General features: G+C 47.0%; 1 protein-coding gene across 1 annotated transcript; it reads left to right on the top strand.

Annotated features, from left to right (window-relative positions):
* Window positions 1-3,150: 3,150 nt before the first annotated feature.
* lrrc59 (leucine rich repeat containing 59) lies at window positions 3,151-10,496 on the top strand. The gene is made up of 8 exons (XM_060940322.1): window positions 3,151-3,343; window positions 4,488-4,587; window positions 4,864-4,923; window positions 5,118-5,276; window positions 6,633-6,737; window positions 6,901-6,973; window positions 7,063-7,254; window positions 9,595-10,496. The coding sequence occupies exons 1-8, from the start codon at window positions 3,261-3,263 to the stop codon at window positions 9,849-9,851; spliced, it is 1,029 nt and encodes a 342-aa protein (XP_060796305.1). The 5' UTR covers window positions 3,151-3,260; the 3' UTR covers window positions 9,852-10,496.
* Window positions 10,497-15,050: the final 4,554 nt, after the last annotated feature.

Here is a 15,050-nt window from a genome sequence, read left to right as displayed (position 1 = left end):
ATAGACAGCAGAGTCCTGGCCTGAGGAACTGGCTCTCCTGTGTTGAGCCATGCGCCTGTGAAGCGGTTGTTTTGTTTCCCCAATATATAAGTCCATGCATTCCTCACTGCACTGAATTGCATACACTACGTTGTCCTGTTTGTGTCTGGCTATTCTGTCCTTAGGGTGGACCAGTTTCTGCTTCAGGGTGTTGCTGGGAGAGATATTGCACTTTATATTGCACATTGTCCAGTATTGCTTATTGTTAGGCTAGGCTACTGCTCCTTCCCGTCCTCTGTCCTCCTGTTCCCCCTCCTCCCCCCCAGAGAGGAGTTGTACAGTCTGATGGCGTGAGGGACAAAGGAGTTTTTGAGTCTGTTCGTCCTGCACTTGGGGAGGAGCATTCTGTCACTGAACAGGCTCCTCTGGTTGCTGATGACGGTGTGCAGAGGGTGACTGGCATCGTCCATGATGTTCAGTAGTTTGTCCATAGACCTCTTCTCTGCCACCGTCACCAGAGAGTCCAGCTTCATGCCGACCACAGAGCCGGCCCGCCTGATCAGTTTGTCCAGCCTGGATGCGTCCTTCTTGGATGTGCTGCCCCCCCAGCACACCACGGTGTAAAACAGGACACTGGCGACCACAGACTGATAGAACATCCACAGGAGTTTCCTGCAGATGTTAAAGGACTGCAGCCTCCTAAGGAAGTACAGCCTGCTCTGTCCCTTCCTGTGTAAGTGATTGGTGTTGCAAGTCCAGTCCAGCTTGCTGTCCAGCCACAGCCCAAGGTATTTGTAGGAATCCACAGCCTCCACCTTGACTCCCTCGATCAGAACTGGTCATGACCTTGGTCTGGACCTCCCAAAGTCAATGACCAGCTCCTTGGTCTTCGAGGTGTTGAGCTGCAGATGGTTCCTGTTGCACCACACAGCAAAGTCCCTCACCAGGATCCTACACTCCTCCTCTCTGTCGTCACTGATACACCCCACTATGGCTGTGTCATCGGCAAATTTCTGAATGTGACACAGCTCCGAGTTGTAGCAGAAGTCTGTGGTGTACAGGGTGAAGAGAAGAGGGGCCAGCACCGTGCCCTGGGGTGCTCCAGTGCTGCTAATTACAGTGTCAGACGTGATGTCCTTCAGCCTGACGTACTGCGGCCTGTCAGTGAGGTAGCTGATAGCATATTTTCATGTATGAAGACCTTCTAAAGACACTTCCACAACTATTAGTTTGCCGAGTCCAAATCAGAGCAAAATCGATTCTTTTTGTTCATTTGTTATTTAGTTTGGTTTCACACTGGACATTAATTAAACAGATAAGAAGGAATGTACGACTGAAAACATCCTCATAAAACTATTTCATTCATTGGTCAGAAATACAGTGATGGAAAAATGTAAAGAAGAGCCAACACAAAATAAATGATAAGGTAATTATATAAATAACTAGTTTGTTGCATCCAGGATTTATTTTCTCCTTTTTACGCTTTTTTTGTGCTTGGTTCACTTCCTGCAGGTGCCGATTCAGAGTCAAATCACTTTCTTAAAAAGTGTTGATTAATTTTCTATCACAGCAGCTCTGATGCTAATTCCAGCTTTAATACAAATCACAGGTTCAAATTAATGCACTTGTTCTTATGTACTGTTGTTTCTATAGTAACAGCTTAGACAGGGACTTGTATAATGGACACTCCACGATTAGTCATGGGAACACTGGGAGTGAGGAAGGAATACAGCCTCGATACGACGTCAGTCTATTACAGGATCCAATGCACACACGCTTTCACACTCATTTACACTTGAAGGCAGTTTAGAGTCTCCGGTTCACCTACAGGCCTGTTTTTGGATAGTGAGAGGAAACCCGAGATCCCCGAGGAAACCCACATGGACACGAGGAGAACAAATGAAACTCCATGCAGACAGTATTGCGAGTTCAGGATCAAACTGGGAACCCTGGAGCTGTGACGCAAAGATGCCAGATTTGATTCAGGAGACTTGGAAAATTTGCTCAAATAAATATCTCATCTCATCTCATTATCTGTAGCCGCTTTATCCTTCTACAGGGTCGCAGGCGAGCTGGATCCTATCCCAGCTGACTACGGGCGAAAGGCGGGGTTCACCCTGGACAAGTCGCCAGGTCATCACAGGGCTGACACATAGACACAGACAACCATTCACACTCACATTCACACCTACGCTCAATTTAGAGTCACCAGTTAACCTAACCTGCATGTCTTTGGACTGTGGGGGAAACCGGAGCACCCGGAGGAAACCCACGTGGACACGGGGAGAACATGCAAACTCCGCACAGAAAGGCCCTCGCCGGCCACGGGGCTCAAACCCGGACCTTCTTGCTGTGAGGCGACAGCGCTAACCACTACACCACCGTGCCGCCCTCAAATAAATATTTTACAATTATTTATATCAAATTAGTTTTAAAACATTTCCTACTATTTTTAAAAAATTACATTGATATACAACTTCAAAATAATGTGTAACAATATAGAGTACATTATTAAAAAAATTGTAGTGAAGTTAATTTTATAATGGGTGGCACGGTGGTGTAGTGGTTAGCGCTGTCGCCTCACAGCAAGAAGGTCCTGGGTTCGAGCCCCGGGGCCGGCGAGGGCCTTTCTGTGTGGAGTTTGCATGTTCTCCCTGTGTCCGCGTGGGTTTCCTCCGGGTGCTCCGGTTTCCCCCACAGTCCAAAGACATGCAGGTTAGGTTAACTGGTGACTCTAAATTGAGCGTAGGTGTGAATGTGAGTGTGAATGGTTGTCTGTGTCTATGTGTCAGCCCTGTGATGACCTGGAGACTTGTCCAGGGTGTACCCCGCCTTTCGCCCGTAGTCAGCTGGGATAGGCTCCAGCTTGCCTGCGACCCTGTAGAAGGATAAAGCGGCTAGAGATAATGAGATGAGATAATGAGATGAGATGAGATAATGAGATGAGATGAATTTTATAATGGATTTATTTATTTATTTATTTATTTATGATGGAGAAAAATGCTCCTCCTAACCGACAGATGGCGCCACACGCCACTTCAGTGCAGTGTAACTGACAACAGCAGCGTAAAAATGTTACGCATGCGCAATAAAAATCAAGGCAGAGTCGTGACAGGCTGAAGTCCAAACAGCTTCCTGTTTATTGCGCAGTGCACTACACCATCGCGCGCGCGCTGCAGACTCGGTCTGTAATGTAGTGCGCATGTGTAGGCTGTACAGAGCCGTTTGGGATGCGGCCATGTTGGACCCTCGGGCTGCCAGCTCAACCAGCACCAGGCTGAATGAATGACGTGGATTTCCAATCGCTGAAATTCCCGCTGCGCTCCGGGTTCTGCTGCATGCTGTGGAGTCAGAGCGGTGAAGGGTGAGTTTCAGCGAATGTTTGGTGCGGTGCGGTGTGGTGTGAATAAACCCGCGGTGTGAGCTCAGTGAGCTGCTTTGCTAACTGTGTGTGAGGCGGCGCGGTGGAGCGGGGGAGAGGGAGCGGGGGAGAGGGAGCGAGGGAGTAGGCAGCAGGGGAGAGGGAGCAGGGGAGCCAGGGAGAGGGAGTAGGGGAGAGGGAGCAGGGGAGCCAGGGGAGAGGGAGTAGGGGAGCCAGGGAGAGGGAGTAGGGGAGCCAGGGAGAGGGAGTAGGGGAGAGGGAGTAGGGGAGCCAGGGGAGAGGGAGCAGGGGAGAGGGAGCAGCAGGGGAGAGGCAGCGGGGGAGCCAGGGAGAGGGAGTAGGGGAGCCAAGGGAGAGGGAGTAGGGGAGCCAGGGGAGAGGGAGTAGGGGAGCCAGGGAGAGGGAGTAGGGGAGAGGGAGCGGGGGAGCGGGGGAGAGGGAGTAGGGGAGAGGGAGCGGGGGAGCCAGGGAGAGGGAGTAGGGGAGCCAGGGAGAGGGAGTAGGGGAGCCAGGGAGAGGGAGTAGGGGAGAGGGAGCAGGGGAGCCAGGGGAGAGGGAGTAGGGGAGCCAGGGAGAGGGAGTAGGGGAGAGGGAGTAGGGGAGAGGGAGCAGGGGAGCCAGGGGAGAGGGAGTAGGGGAGCCAGGGAGAGGGAGTAGGGGAGAGGGAGCAGGGGAGCCAGGGGAGAGGGAGTAGGGGAGCCAGGGAGAGGGAGTAGGGGAGAGGGAGCAGGGGAGCCAGGGGAGAGGGAGTAGGGGAGCCAGGGGAGAGGGAGCAGGGGAGAGGGAGCAGCAGGGGAGAGGCAGCGGGGGAGCCAGGGAGAGGGAGTAGGGGAGAGGGAGCAGGGGAGCCAGGGGAGAGGGAGCAGGGGAGAGGGAGCAGCAGGGGAGAGGCAGCGGGGGAGCCAGGGAGAGGGAGTAGGGGAGCCAAGGGAGAGGGAGTAGGGGAGCCAGGGGAGAGGGAGTAGGGGAGAGGGAGCAGCAGGGGAGAGGCAGCGGGGGAGCAGGGGAGCCAAGGGAGAGGGAGTAGGGGAGAGGGAGCAGTAGAGGCTGCAGGGCTCTGGACAGCATGTTTTATTAGCAGTTCAACATTCCTCAGTCTTTTCTCTGTTATTTTAAATGTTGGCAGAATGAATAAAGCCAAAGTTGAGAGTCTGCGGGAAAAGGTGGAGGGGAACGAGCTGGATCTCAGCCTGTGTAACCTCACAGATGTCCCAGTCAAGGAGCTGGTGAGTGTCAGTCTGCATCACAATCACTGCACAGGAGTATGGCAGTATGGGGGGGCACCCAGGGGCCACGACTTTTTTTTGGGGGGGGGAATGCACCCAGGTGCTAAGAAGCGTGTTAAATCTGGAGTACCACAGAACATGTTTAGGGTTTTGTAAAATGATCGGTTTTTGCTCATTTAATCAATGTTGCATGTAAATCACTGATCAGCATCACCGTCACTGGGTTTTAATATTTTACTCGGTGTGTAACATTTCTTCCTAATGATTGTTTTTCAGGCTGCTGTTTCCAAGGCCACAGTTCTGGACCTTTCCTGTAACAATCTCTCCGTTCTAACTGTAAGCTTTAATCACGGAGCTCCACACCATCACATCACCACAGTGTTCCTCAAGCCTGATTGGTCTCCAGCAGAAACCCTGCACTCAATCCTTCTCATGTGTTCTCATTTTTATAGTAACAGCTCATTTAACAGGACCTGTATACTCGTTTACCAGCTCTCTCTCTCTCTCTCTCTCTCTCTCTCTGTCTGTAGCCTGAATTCTGTACACTAACTCACCTGGTTAAAGTCGACCTGAGTAAGAATCAGCTGGTGAACCTGCCGGAGGAGATCGGCCGTCTCTCGAGCCTGCAGCACCTGGATCTGTACAACAACAAGCTGACGGTGCTGCCGCTCAGCTTCTGCCAGCTCAGGGTCGGTTCAAGAGCTCGCCGTGTATAGGGAGCATCGTATGGGTGTCATTTCATAGCGTGAATTAAAGTCAGCTTTTTTTCAACATAGATTATAATATTACTAAAATGTTAACTTTACCCCAAATCAGAAATATTATTATTATAATAAGTGTAAAAATGTTTCCTGACTGGAGAAACGAGATGTGAAATTTATTAATCACAAATCAATTTAATAAATTTATACATAATCTCTCGTGTTATAGATTTACAGGTTACAGTTTTCGTTTTGTTTCCGCTCTGACGCTGGTCAGTAAAGGCTCCGCCCCTCTAAAGGTTACAAGAGCGGGATATTTCAGCCAGTACCCTTAAGGTTCGGTACCATGTGGTTTTGTCTCGGTGTAATCTGTTACTAGTAGCCCACTTGGTAGCACTGCATTTCCAGCTGCTCCTTATATAACACATGGTACTGATCAAAAGTTTGTACACCCCTCATTCATAGGTTTTTCTGTATTTTGTATGTCAACACTGAAGACATAAACTATGAAATAACATCTGGAACATGTATGGAATTATGTGGTGAAAACAAAAGTGTTTTTAATATTTTTAAATTCTTCAGCGTATCCAGTGTTTACCTTTGAATACTGTTGGCATTATCTTAACCAGCTTCATGATCAACGAAGTAAAGAGAAATGACATCATTACTTTTAAGACATGAAGTGATCGAAAAAATATAATGAATAATATTGAATTAAGTGTCAAATTTTGACTGGCATCCGTCAGTGATTAAAAGGCATGTCACGATTTAACAGTTCATGATTCAATTTTCCCACAATATGTTTGAAAAAATATTAAATGAAAATTTAATGACCGAAACATAACGTCTATTCTTTATCAACTTGTGTTAAGTTTAAAAAAAAAAAAAAACCTTCATTTTCTTAATAACCAACAATAACTATTTGTCTACATTTGTAAAAGGTTGGAGTAAAATATAATGGCCTACTTCTTGCTAAATCTTCGTACAGTCAATCACACAACAGCTCTTTTGCCATTTTAGATCTGATTTTCTGTTTCTTTTCGCATCATTAGAGCTGTGTTACTTCTGCCTCAGGTGAAGTCATGTGTATTCATGCTGTTGTACATCATTGTGCCCACTGCTATTGCAAATTAAAGAACAAATGTGTTCAGTAATTTACACCCGATTGGCATTTATCAACATATTTTCATACTTGTGTGCATAATCAGCATCTCAAACTTTTGTAATAACGAGAATTTTTTGATTTGGCCAAGAAAACATTTACACAGAACTTGACTGACTGATGAATGAGGCTGATGTGGTCTGTCCTGGAATGGATCATCAGGACTATTTTTGTGTTTGTAGAGTCTGAAATGGCTGGATCTTAAAGACAATCCCCTGGAGCTGACGCTGGCCAAAGCTGCAGGAGACTGTCTGAATGAGAAACAGTGCAGGCAGTGCGCCGGAAGGGTGAGGGAGCAGGCACATGGGCTTCTGCTGGAGTGTGCTGAAGACCCTGAAACAGTCCATAAATTATATTTGCGTTTACTGATTGAGCACTTTTATCCACAGTGACGGAGGACTGAGAAGAAGTTGAGTGTTAATTGGTGTCCTCTATATTGTTCTGCTGCAGGTTCTCCAACACATGAAGATTCTCCAAGAAGAAGCAGATAAGGAGCGGGAACGCCGGCTGCTGAAGGAGAAAGGTAGATCAGCACACCCCAGGTGCACCTCTTCTTTACGAATGCAAAACACAAATGTGCATGATTTATCATTTTATCATTTTCCTTTTTAGAACAAGAAAAGAAGAGAGAAGCGAAGCAGAGGGAGAGAGAGGCCCGGGAAAGAGAAGCACAGAAAAGGAAAAAGGCAGAGGAGAAGGAGAGGAAAAGGAAGGAGTATGAAGCACAGCTGGCTGCTCAGGCTACACAGGAACAACAGAAGAAGAAGAAAGAGGAGAAGAGAAAGAGAGCCAGCCAAAATCAAGGTGCGTTACGCATCATCAGTGCAGGAAAGTAGAGTCTGTGATGGAGAGGAAGGAGGCGTGGCCTCTGTGCTTTGTGGCGTTGGACCCAGTGAAGGAGGCGTGGCCTTGAGAAATACAAGCATTCTGGCCTGAGACACTGGACTGGTGTTAAATTGGATTTATTATGAATTGTTTAATGTAGCGTGGCTCACTGACATGACGCAGATCATGGATGTGAACCTGTGACCCAAAATGGTGAAACTCCATAAAATGCTTCTCCTCTCGTCTCCTTTGTTCTCATGACAAAATTTTGTTTTAATTCTTTTGTAAAACCGAAGCATGCAGAGAGTCGCTCGGTCAGTGAGAGGATGTCAGAGTCCGAATGTTGTGCATCGTCCCATCCTGACCTCACACGGTCGTATTGGAAATAAAAACTGAGATCAGTGTTTCTCTGATGGAGTCTCCTCCTGTTGCTCTTTTTTTTTTTTTTTTTTAAATCGAGTTGTACATGAGCTGATAGCCGACTCGGTGCTACGCGCCTCGTCTGCAATAATCCACGTACAACGAGATTGAGCGGAATAACGGTTTTATTCTGTTCACGTTCACTGGATTTTGAGAAACGAAGCTTTTTTTTTTTTTGCAAATTCGATAAATAACTTTTATACAAAATGTCCGAAAAAATTATTTCGGCTTGGATTGTAAACAAACCGGCGACATGACAGGAGCAATTTGTGAAAAATGTGATAATTCTTGAAAAATAAAATAGAGATGTGTTCTTACCATCAAATACTTTCATTCCATATTTTTTGTGGTTTTGTTTTGGTAGTGTTTTTATTTCGTCCTCGGTTGGTTCAGAAGCCAGTTTATTTTTCTCTACTCATGGTATATGAGCTGATTGGCTGCTCTACTACTAGACTATCAGAGCGTGTGATTACTCATGTCCAGTGAGTGTGTGTGAGAGATGTATAAAATTTTAATTAGTGTGTGATACACACCACAGTCTGAAGCGATCTGAATGTTCAGCCAGTTTTCTATAAATCCTCAGAATCTAAAAGACTAACATTGTGGTACATTTTCACTCCCTTGACGTATAAATGAACGAGCCGGTTTATGATGAATCTGAAGGGAATATTGACCCTTCCCACTCACGTGACCTTCGTAAACGCGACCGCCATTTTGGACATGAAGTGGACTTCGGTTCGAATCGGTTTGAATGCGAGGAAGACGACAAACGAAAAACATAAAAGAAAAAGGAGCGAGATGCAGAAAACACCTTCACTATCCAGCAACGTAGGGCATTTACAGGGCGAGCAGAGGGAGAGGTATTTGCAAAAATTGAGGTTAGCAGGCTTAGAGAACGACGTTTACCTGCTTCCACCAGGATTGTTCACTGACGTACGGAAGTACACGAAGCCCTCGTCTTTACAATGACTGCTTAGACTGCAACAATAATACCTAACACACACATTTAAGTATCCGTCGTGTTCACTGATAAGCTAACACAATCTAAAAGTAGACATACCATCACACTGCCCTGGCGCTGTGTACAGTTTACCTTCTATGGTTTGTGCACTCACTATTTGCCATTACTTTCTCCAACCGTTGTTACAGATTACAGGGAACGGTCTGGATTTAAGAGACAAATACATGTTCCTCTTGTTTTGAACACTTATTTGTAGGACACTGCCTCTGATCTGTCCTACAGTCTACCAACAGCAAAGGAACACAACGTTAGCTAATGTCGTTAGCTAATAGCTACTACAGAAGAACAAAGAGGTTACAATGGGTTATTTTAGCCTGTTTGGTTACACACTCGCCGCCACAGAATGTTAACAGCAATGTAATGCCTTTTCTGGCTAATTTTATTCGTCTTACCTCCAACAAAGTGGTCACTACACAAGCGTTGGTATGCCGAGGGCTGCCAATCTTTCCTGTTAATGGCCGCTATCCATCTTCTCTGTCGGTCAGCATCTGTCGGGATCCGATAAAACGATAAATCTTGCCTTGTGTGTTGATGGTCACTACATCCAGGTGCACAACAATATAATGGCATGATGGAAGTCTTGCTGAAAGTAAAAACTTTCTTTGATGGCTATATTTCTTTCGATGCTTCGCCGTCATTCCTCGTTGTTGGCTGTGGTAGACTACTGGTAGTTCATGTCCAAAATGGCAGCTGCATTTGTCGTGACGTCACGTGGGATGGGTCAATAGAGTAACACTACCTCCGAGTGAGGCAGCCATGCATTTCCCGATCAAACTGGAACTTTTTTTAAAACCACAAGTTACTGATCTATAAAACCAAGTGGACCTGCAGCAGGACACTGTCCCAGTAAAATAATGCTGCATTTCTCCTTCCTGCAGATAAAAAGAAGGCCTCCGGTGGCGCGCCTCAGGCCAGGCGCTCCGTGTGCTCTCGGCTCGTCTCTCTGCTCCTCAGGATTGTGCTCCTGCTCATCATCAGCGCCGCAGCAGTGATCGGAGCTTGTCGGATCACCAAGCTGAAGAAAGAGGCGTTTTGTGCTCCGGTAAACCTGTACGCAGACGAGGCACTGAGCTGGGCTCGAGGCCTGGACGTGGTGCAACAAGTCATTCAGAAAATCTCTGACCTTCAGCAATGACCTCTCACTGGTTCAGACTGACGAGACGGCGTCCATCTTGCCCCAGGTTTCAGTCTGGACGGGAAATGTGTACTGGGGTGCTATGAGGAACGTCCTTCCCTAGTTTTGGTCTCATATTTTAAAACCATGGCATGGCTGTATAGAGGAAAAAAAAAAATCAGATTTCCAGAACATAAATGGGCGAAAGTGGACTTGGGGGTCTTTATGCTGCTTTGAAGCTACTGAACAAAGAGACTCGTCTTCAGATGTGACCTTTTAGCGCCTTTTGTACTGTTCGTAAATCTTAAAGCAAACCGCTGCTGAAGAGCATTGAGAGCATGCTGACGTAATTATAATCATGTTGGAGAGAGAAAACGCACATGAAGTACAAACTGTGCTATTTTCGCTCCCAATACAATGCTGATACATTAATAAATAATAATATCTGCCTTCCTTGTCTTTAACATTACTGTTCTTGTCTAAGACACGTGTGCTCTGAACATGAGGGGCAGGAAGTGTAGTGACACGCCCACGCTGTTCCACAGCACTGTCGACTGAATTAAAAGTATGGCTTTGTATACATTTGTAATTTTTAAAAAAAATTTGTTTAAAATGTGACTGTAAGTCAGGGAAATGAACCGCATGAATAAATATCACCGTATTGCACATCTGCGTCTGTTCCTTTACATGTAATTGTTTGCAATTTTGTATGCCATCGCGTCTGTTGAATTCTGACCAATCAGAATCAAGAATAGATTTTTCTACAAAAGCAAATTCTGTCCTGATACGTTAGTGCACTCGTTCTGACATGTTGCCGTTTCTAAAGCAACGGCTCATTCACAGGGACCTGTAGGGTTAATTTTTCATGTAACCGAAGATTAATACGTTTCACAAATAAAAAAAAAAAATCATATCTTGATATCGTGACTTTCTTTTGGTAATTTATTAACATTTCTGGAAGGAGTCTCCAGCGTCAGCGCTTGTGTAACAATCTGGAGGTGAGCAGTCTTATTCGCTTGGAGATGCTGGTGACGGAATGACTGTTTATTTATTGCTGCTATAATGTAAGAGAGAACAGGAACAAACTTGTTTCGCAGAGGTTCCTCCACAATTTGTCCTGCATCACATGATCAAGGCATTGATTTATGATTAGCTCATCTGTCCATAAGGCTGAGTGGCGTGGCGTCCGTCTGTCTGTCGTCCACGATTCCGTTAAATCGTATCTCCTCTATCAGTTTTCCACAGATTTCCATTCTGGATTTGTTTTGTTTGAAATAACTCATCACTCTGTACGAAACTTGGTGGTTGTTTTGTCAATTTTTTTGCTAACGAGTTACTAATTAGCAGGGATGAGAGTGGGTGGTCACCAAAAAAGCAGAAAACAAGATGGCGCCCGAAGCCAGGGGCCTGGGAGGGATACCCCCCCAGGAAAATTTTGAAAAATAAGGCCTTACAAACCACTTTTCCTGCAATCTGAGCTGTAGTAGATAAAAAATCTGTTGTCTTTTTTTTATATATTTACATGAAAATATGTTTCAAATCAATAGGAGTATTGTTTGAATTCAAAATAAAATCACATTCTACATTCAAGGGTATGGTTATAATTCATGATCAACAAAAATGATCGAGCATAGGGGTGTCCATAAGTGCACGTGGCACCAGGACACCTTAGGTCGGAGGTCAATGATAGACTTTGTAGTCGTTTCATCTGATCTCCGGCCCTATGTCTTGGACACTCGGGTGAAGAGAGGGGCTGAGCTGTCAACTGATCACCACCTGGTGGTGAGTTGGATCCGCTGGCGGAGGAGGAAGCTGGACAGACCTGGCAGGCCCAAACGTATGGTGAGGGTCTGCTGGGAACGTCTGGCCGAGCACTCTGTCGGGGAGGTCTTTAACTCCCACCTCCGGGAGAGCTTTTCCCAGCTTCCGAGGGAGGCGGGGGACATTGAGTCTGAGTGGACCATGTTCTCTACCTCCATTGTGGACGCAGCTGTTCGGAGCTGTGGCCGCAAGGTCTCCGGTGCCTGTCGTGGCGGCAATCCCCGAACCCGGTGGTGGACACCAGAAGTAAGGGATGCCGTCAAGCTGAAGAAGGAGTCCTATCGGGCCATGTTAACCTCCAGGACTCCCGAGGCAGCTGACGGGTATCGGCAGGCCAGGCGTGCTGCAGCTCGGGCAGTTGCGGAAGCAAAAACTCGGAACTGGGAGGAGTTCGGGGAGGCCATGGAGAAGGACTATCGGTCGGCCTCGAAGAAATTCTGGCAAACCGTCCGGCGCCTCAGGAGGGGGAAGCAGTACTCTGCCAACACTGTTTACAGTGCGGGTGGGGAGCTGTTGACCTCGACTGGGGACATTGTCGGGCGGTGGAAGGAATACTTTGAGGATCTCCTCAATCCCACCGTCATGTCTTCCACTGAGGAGACTGAGGCTGATGACTCAGAGGTGGACTCGTCCATTACCCAAGCCGAAGTCACTGAGGTGGTTTGCAAGCTCCTCGGTGGCAAGGCACCGGGGGTGGATGAGATCCGCCCTGAGTATCTCAAGTCTCTGGATGTTGTGGGGCTGTCTTGGTTGACACGCCTCTGCAACATCGCGTGGCGGTCAGGGACAGTGCCTCTGGAGTGGCAGACTGGGGTGGTGGTTCCTCTTTTTAAGAAAGGGGACCGGAGAGTGTGCCCCAATTATAGGGGAATCACACTTCTCAGCCTCCCAGGGAAGGTTTACTCCAGGGTACTGGAGAGGAGAATTCGACCAATAGTCGAACCTCGGATCCAGGAGGAACAATGCGGTTTTCGTCCTGGTCGCGGAACACTGGACCAGCTCTATACCCTTCATAGGGTGCTCGAGGGTTCATGGGAGTTTGCCCAACCAGTCCACATGTGCTTTGTGGATCTGGAGAAGGCATTCGACCGTGTCCCCCGTAGTATTCTGTGGGGGGTGCTTCGGGAGTATGGGGTTCGGGGCTCTTTGCTAAGGGCTGTCCGGTCCCTGTACGAACGGAGCAGGAGTCTGGTTCGCATTGCCGGCAGTAAGTCAGACCTGTTCCCAGTGCATGTTGGACTCCGGCAGGGCTGCCCTTTGTCACCGGTTCTGTTCATAATTTTTATGGACAGAATTTCTAGGCGCAGCCAGGGGCCAGAAGGAATCCTGTTTGGGAACCACAGGATTTCATCTCTGCTTTTTGCGGATGATGTTGTCCTGTTGGCTTCTTCAAACCAGGACCTTCAGCATGCACTGGGGCGGTTTGCAGTCGAGTGTGAAGCGGCTGGGATGAGAATCAGCACCTCCAAGTCCGAGGCCATGGTTCTCGACCGGAAAAGGGTGGCTTGCCCTCTCCAGGTTGGTGGAGAAGTCCTGCCTCAAGTGGAGGAGTTTAAGTATCTCGGGATCTTGTTCACGAGTGAGGGAAGGATGGAGCGTGAGATCGACAGGCGGATCGGTGCAGCCTCCGCAGTGATGCGGTCGCTTTACCGGTCCATTGTGGTGAAGAAGGAGCTGAGCCAAAAGGCGAAGCTCTCAATTTACCGGTCGATCTACGTTCCGACTCTCACCTATGGTCATGAGCTTTGGGTAATGACCGAAAGGACAAGATCGCGGATACAAGCGGCCGAAATGAGTTTCCTTCGCAGGGTGGCTGGGCGCTCCCTTAGAGATAGGGTGAGAAGCACAGTCACTCGGGAGGAGCTCGGAGTAGAGCCGCTGCTGCTCCACATCGAGAGGAATCAGCTGAGGTGGCTCGGGCATCTTTTTCGGATGCCTCCTGGACGCCTCCCTGGGGAGGTGTTCCAGGCATGTCCCCCCGGGAGGAGGCCCCGGGGAAGACCCAGGACACGCTGGAGGGACTATGTCTCTCGGCTGGCCTGGGAACGCCTCGGTGTTCTTCCCGAGGAGCTGGCCGAGGTGTCTGGGGAAAGGGAAGTTTGGGCTTCCCTGCTTAGACTGCTGCCTCCGCGACCCGGTCCCGGATAAAGCGGAAGAAGACGAGACGAGACGAGACGAGACAAAAATGACAAACTAAATTCACATTAAATGCAAGTTTTATTAATTATCAAAATGTTCATATATTAAAATGTCTTAGGGAGAAAAGGTCAGTCTCCCTATGTCCTCATTAGTTGCATATGATTTCAAAGTCTTTTGAAATATTTAAGTTTTCAAAACTGTCAGCATTAATTCAGATTTACTGACCATCATATACATGTTCAATGTATTAAATCAAACGAATGCTAAGTTTATGGGATAATGTCTATGTACACTTTATACAATTATTTATAGTTCACAGTCACTTCTCATTTTCATTTAATCATTTCGACGACTTCTTCAGCCTTTTGGCCGAAGACAAGAGCTTGTCAGTCCTCTCTCTGTTTTTTTATACCAGCATCGATTTCACGTACCTTCGCTTCGTCTCGCTTGTCAATTGTATTCGGCATTTTGAGTAAAAAAGCCGATACGAAAGAGAAACGTATTTCTGAAGCGCAGCGACGATGAACGTGCAAGTTTCGATAAAATAGAATGATGCGGGTACTTCTGTAAGAACTGTTCTGATTGGCTTTTGTTCTCTCCCACACTCTTGTAAGAACTGTTATGATTGGCCATCATGCTCTCGCCAGCGATGTTTTGGCCAATTACATTGTAGATAACACGTATTCTACCGCGAGACTAAAGATGGCGAAAATGTAAACATGTAACATCGTTGTATGCTTGAATATCACGAAGGAATATACCCCAACCCCCTCAATGAAAAAAACTCTCAACGGATTTGGCGTAATATCGATTTTTGCTCAGAAAAAGCGGAAATCCGCCGAAAAGTAGAAAACTCTCATCCCTGTTTAGGCCAAATTAACAAATTTTTCAGGCTTCTCATTAGAATTGTACCTCCTCTCAGAGTTCTCATTCGATTCCGGTTCTGATCGAAGTTTTTGGGTCGATCTTCCCTTGAAGAACAAAACTGTGGTCATTTGTTTGTTTTTCCTGTTGTAAACGATTTGCTTACAGCTTTTTTCAGTTAAATCATGTTTCCTCCCTCCTTCAGTTTTCCACAGATTTCAGTTCTGATTGTTTTATTTGAAAGAACTCGAACTTCTGCATGACACTTGGTCATTGTGTTCTCAATTTTTTTGCTAAATTAGTCATTGTATCTCCTCTCATTTATCATCCAAACTCAGTTCTGACCGATGTTTGTTTTGGGTCGATCTTCACTCCGGGAACAAAATCGAGTCCTTT

The sequence above is a fragment of the Neoarius graeffei genome, chromosome 14 (genome assembly GCF_027579695.1).
Source record: "Neoarius graeffei isolate fNeoGra1 chromosome 14, fNeoGra1.pri, whole genome shotgun sequence".
Taxonomy (NCBI): domain Eukaryota; kingdom Metazoa; phylum Chordata; class Actinopteri; order Siluriformes; family Ariidae; genus Neoarius; species Neoarius graeffei.
This window is presented reverse-complemented; position numbering and strand designations above follow the sequence as displayed.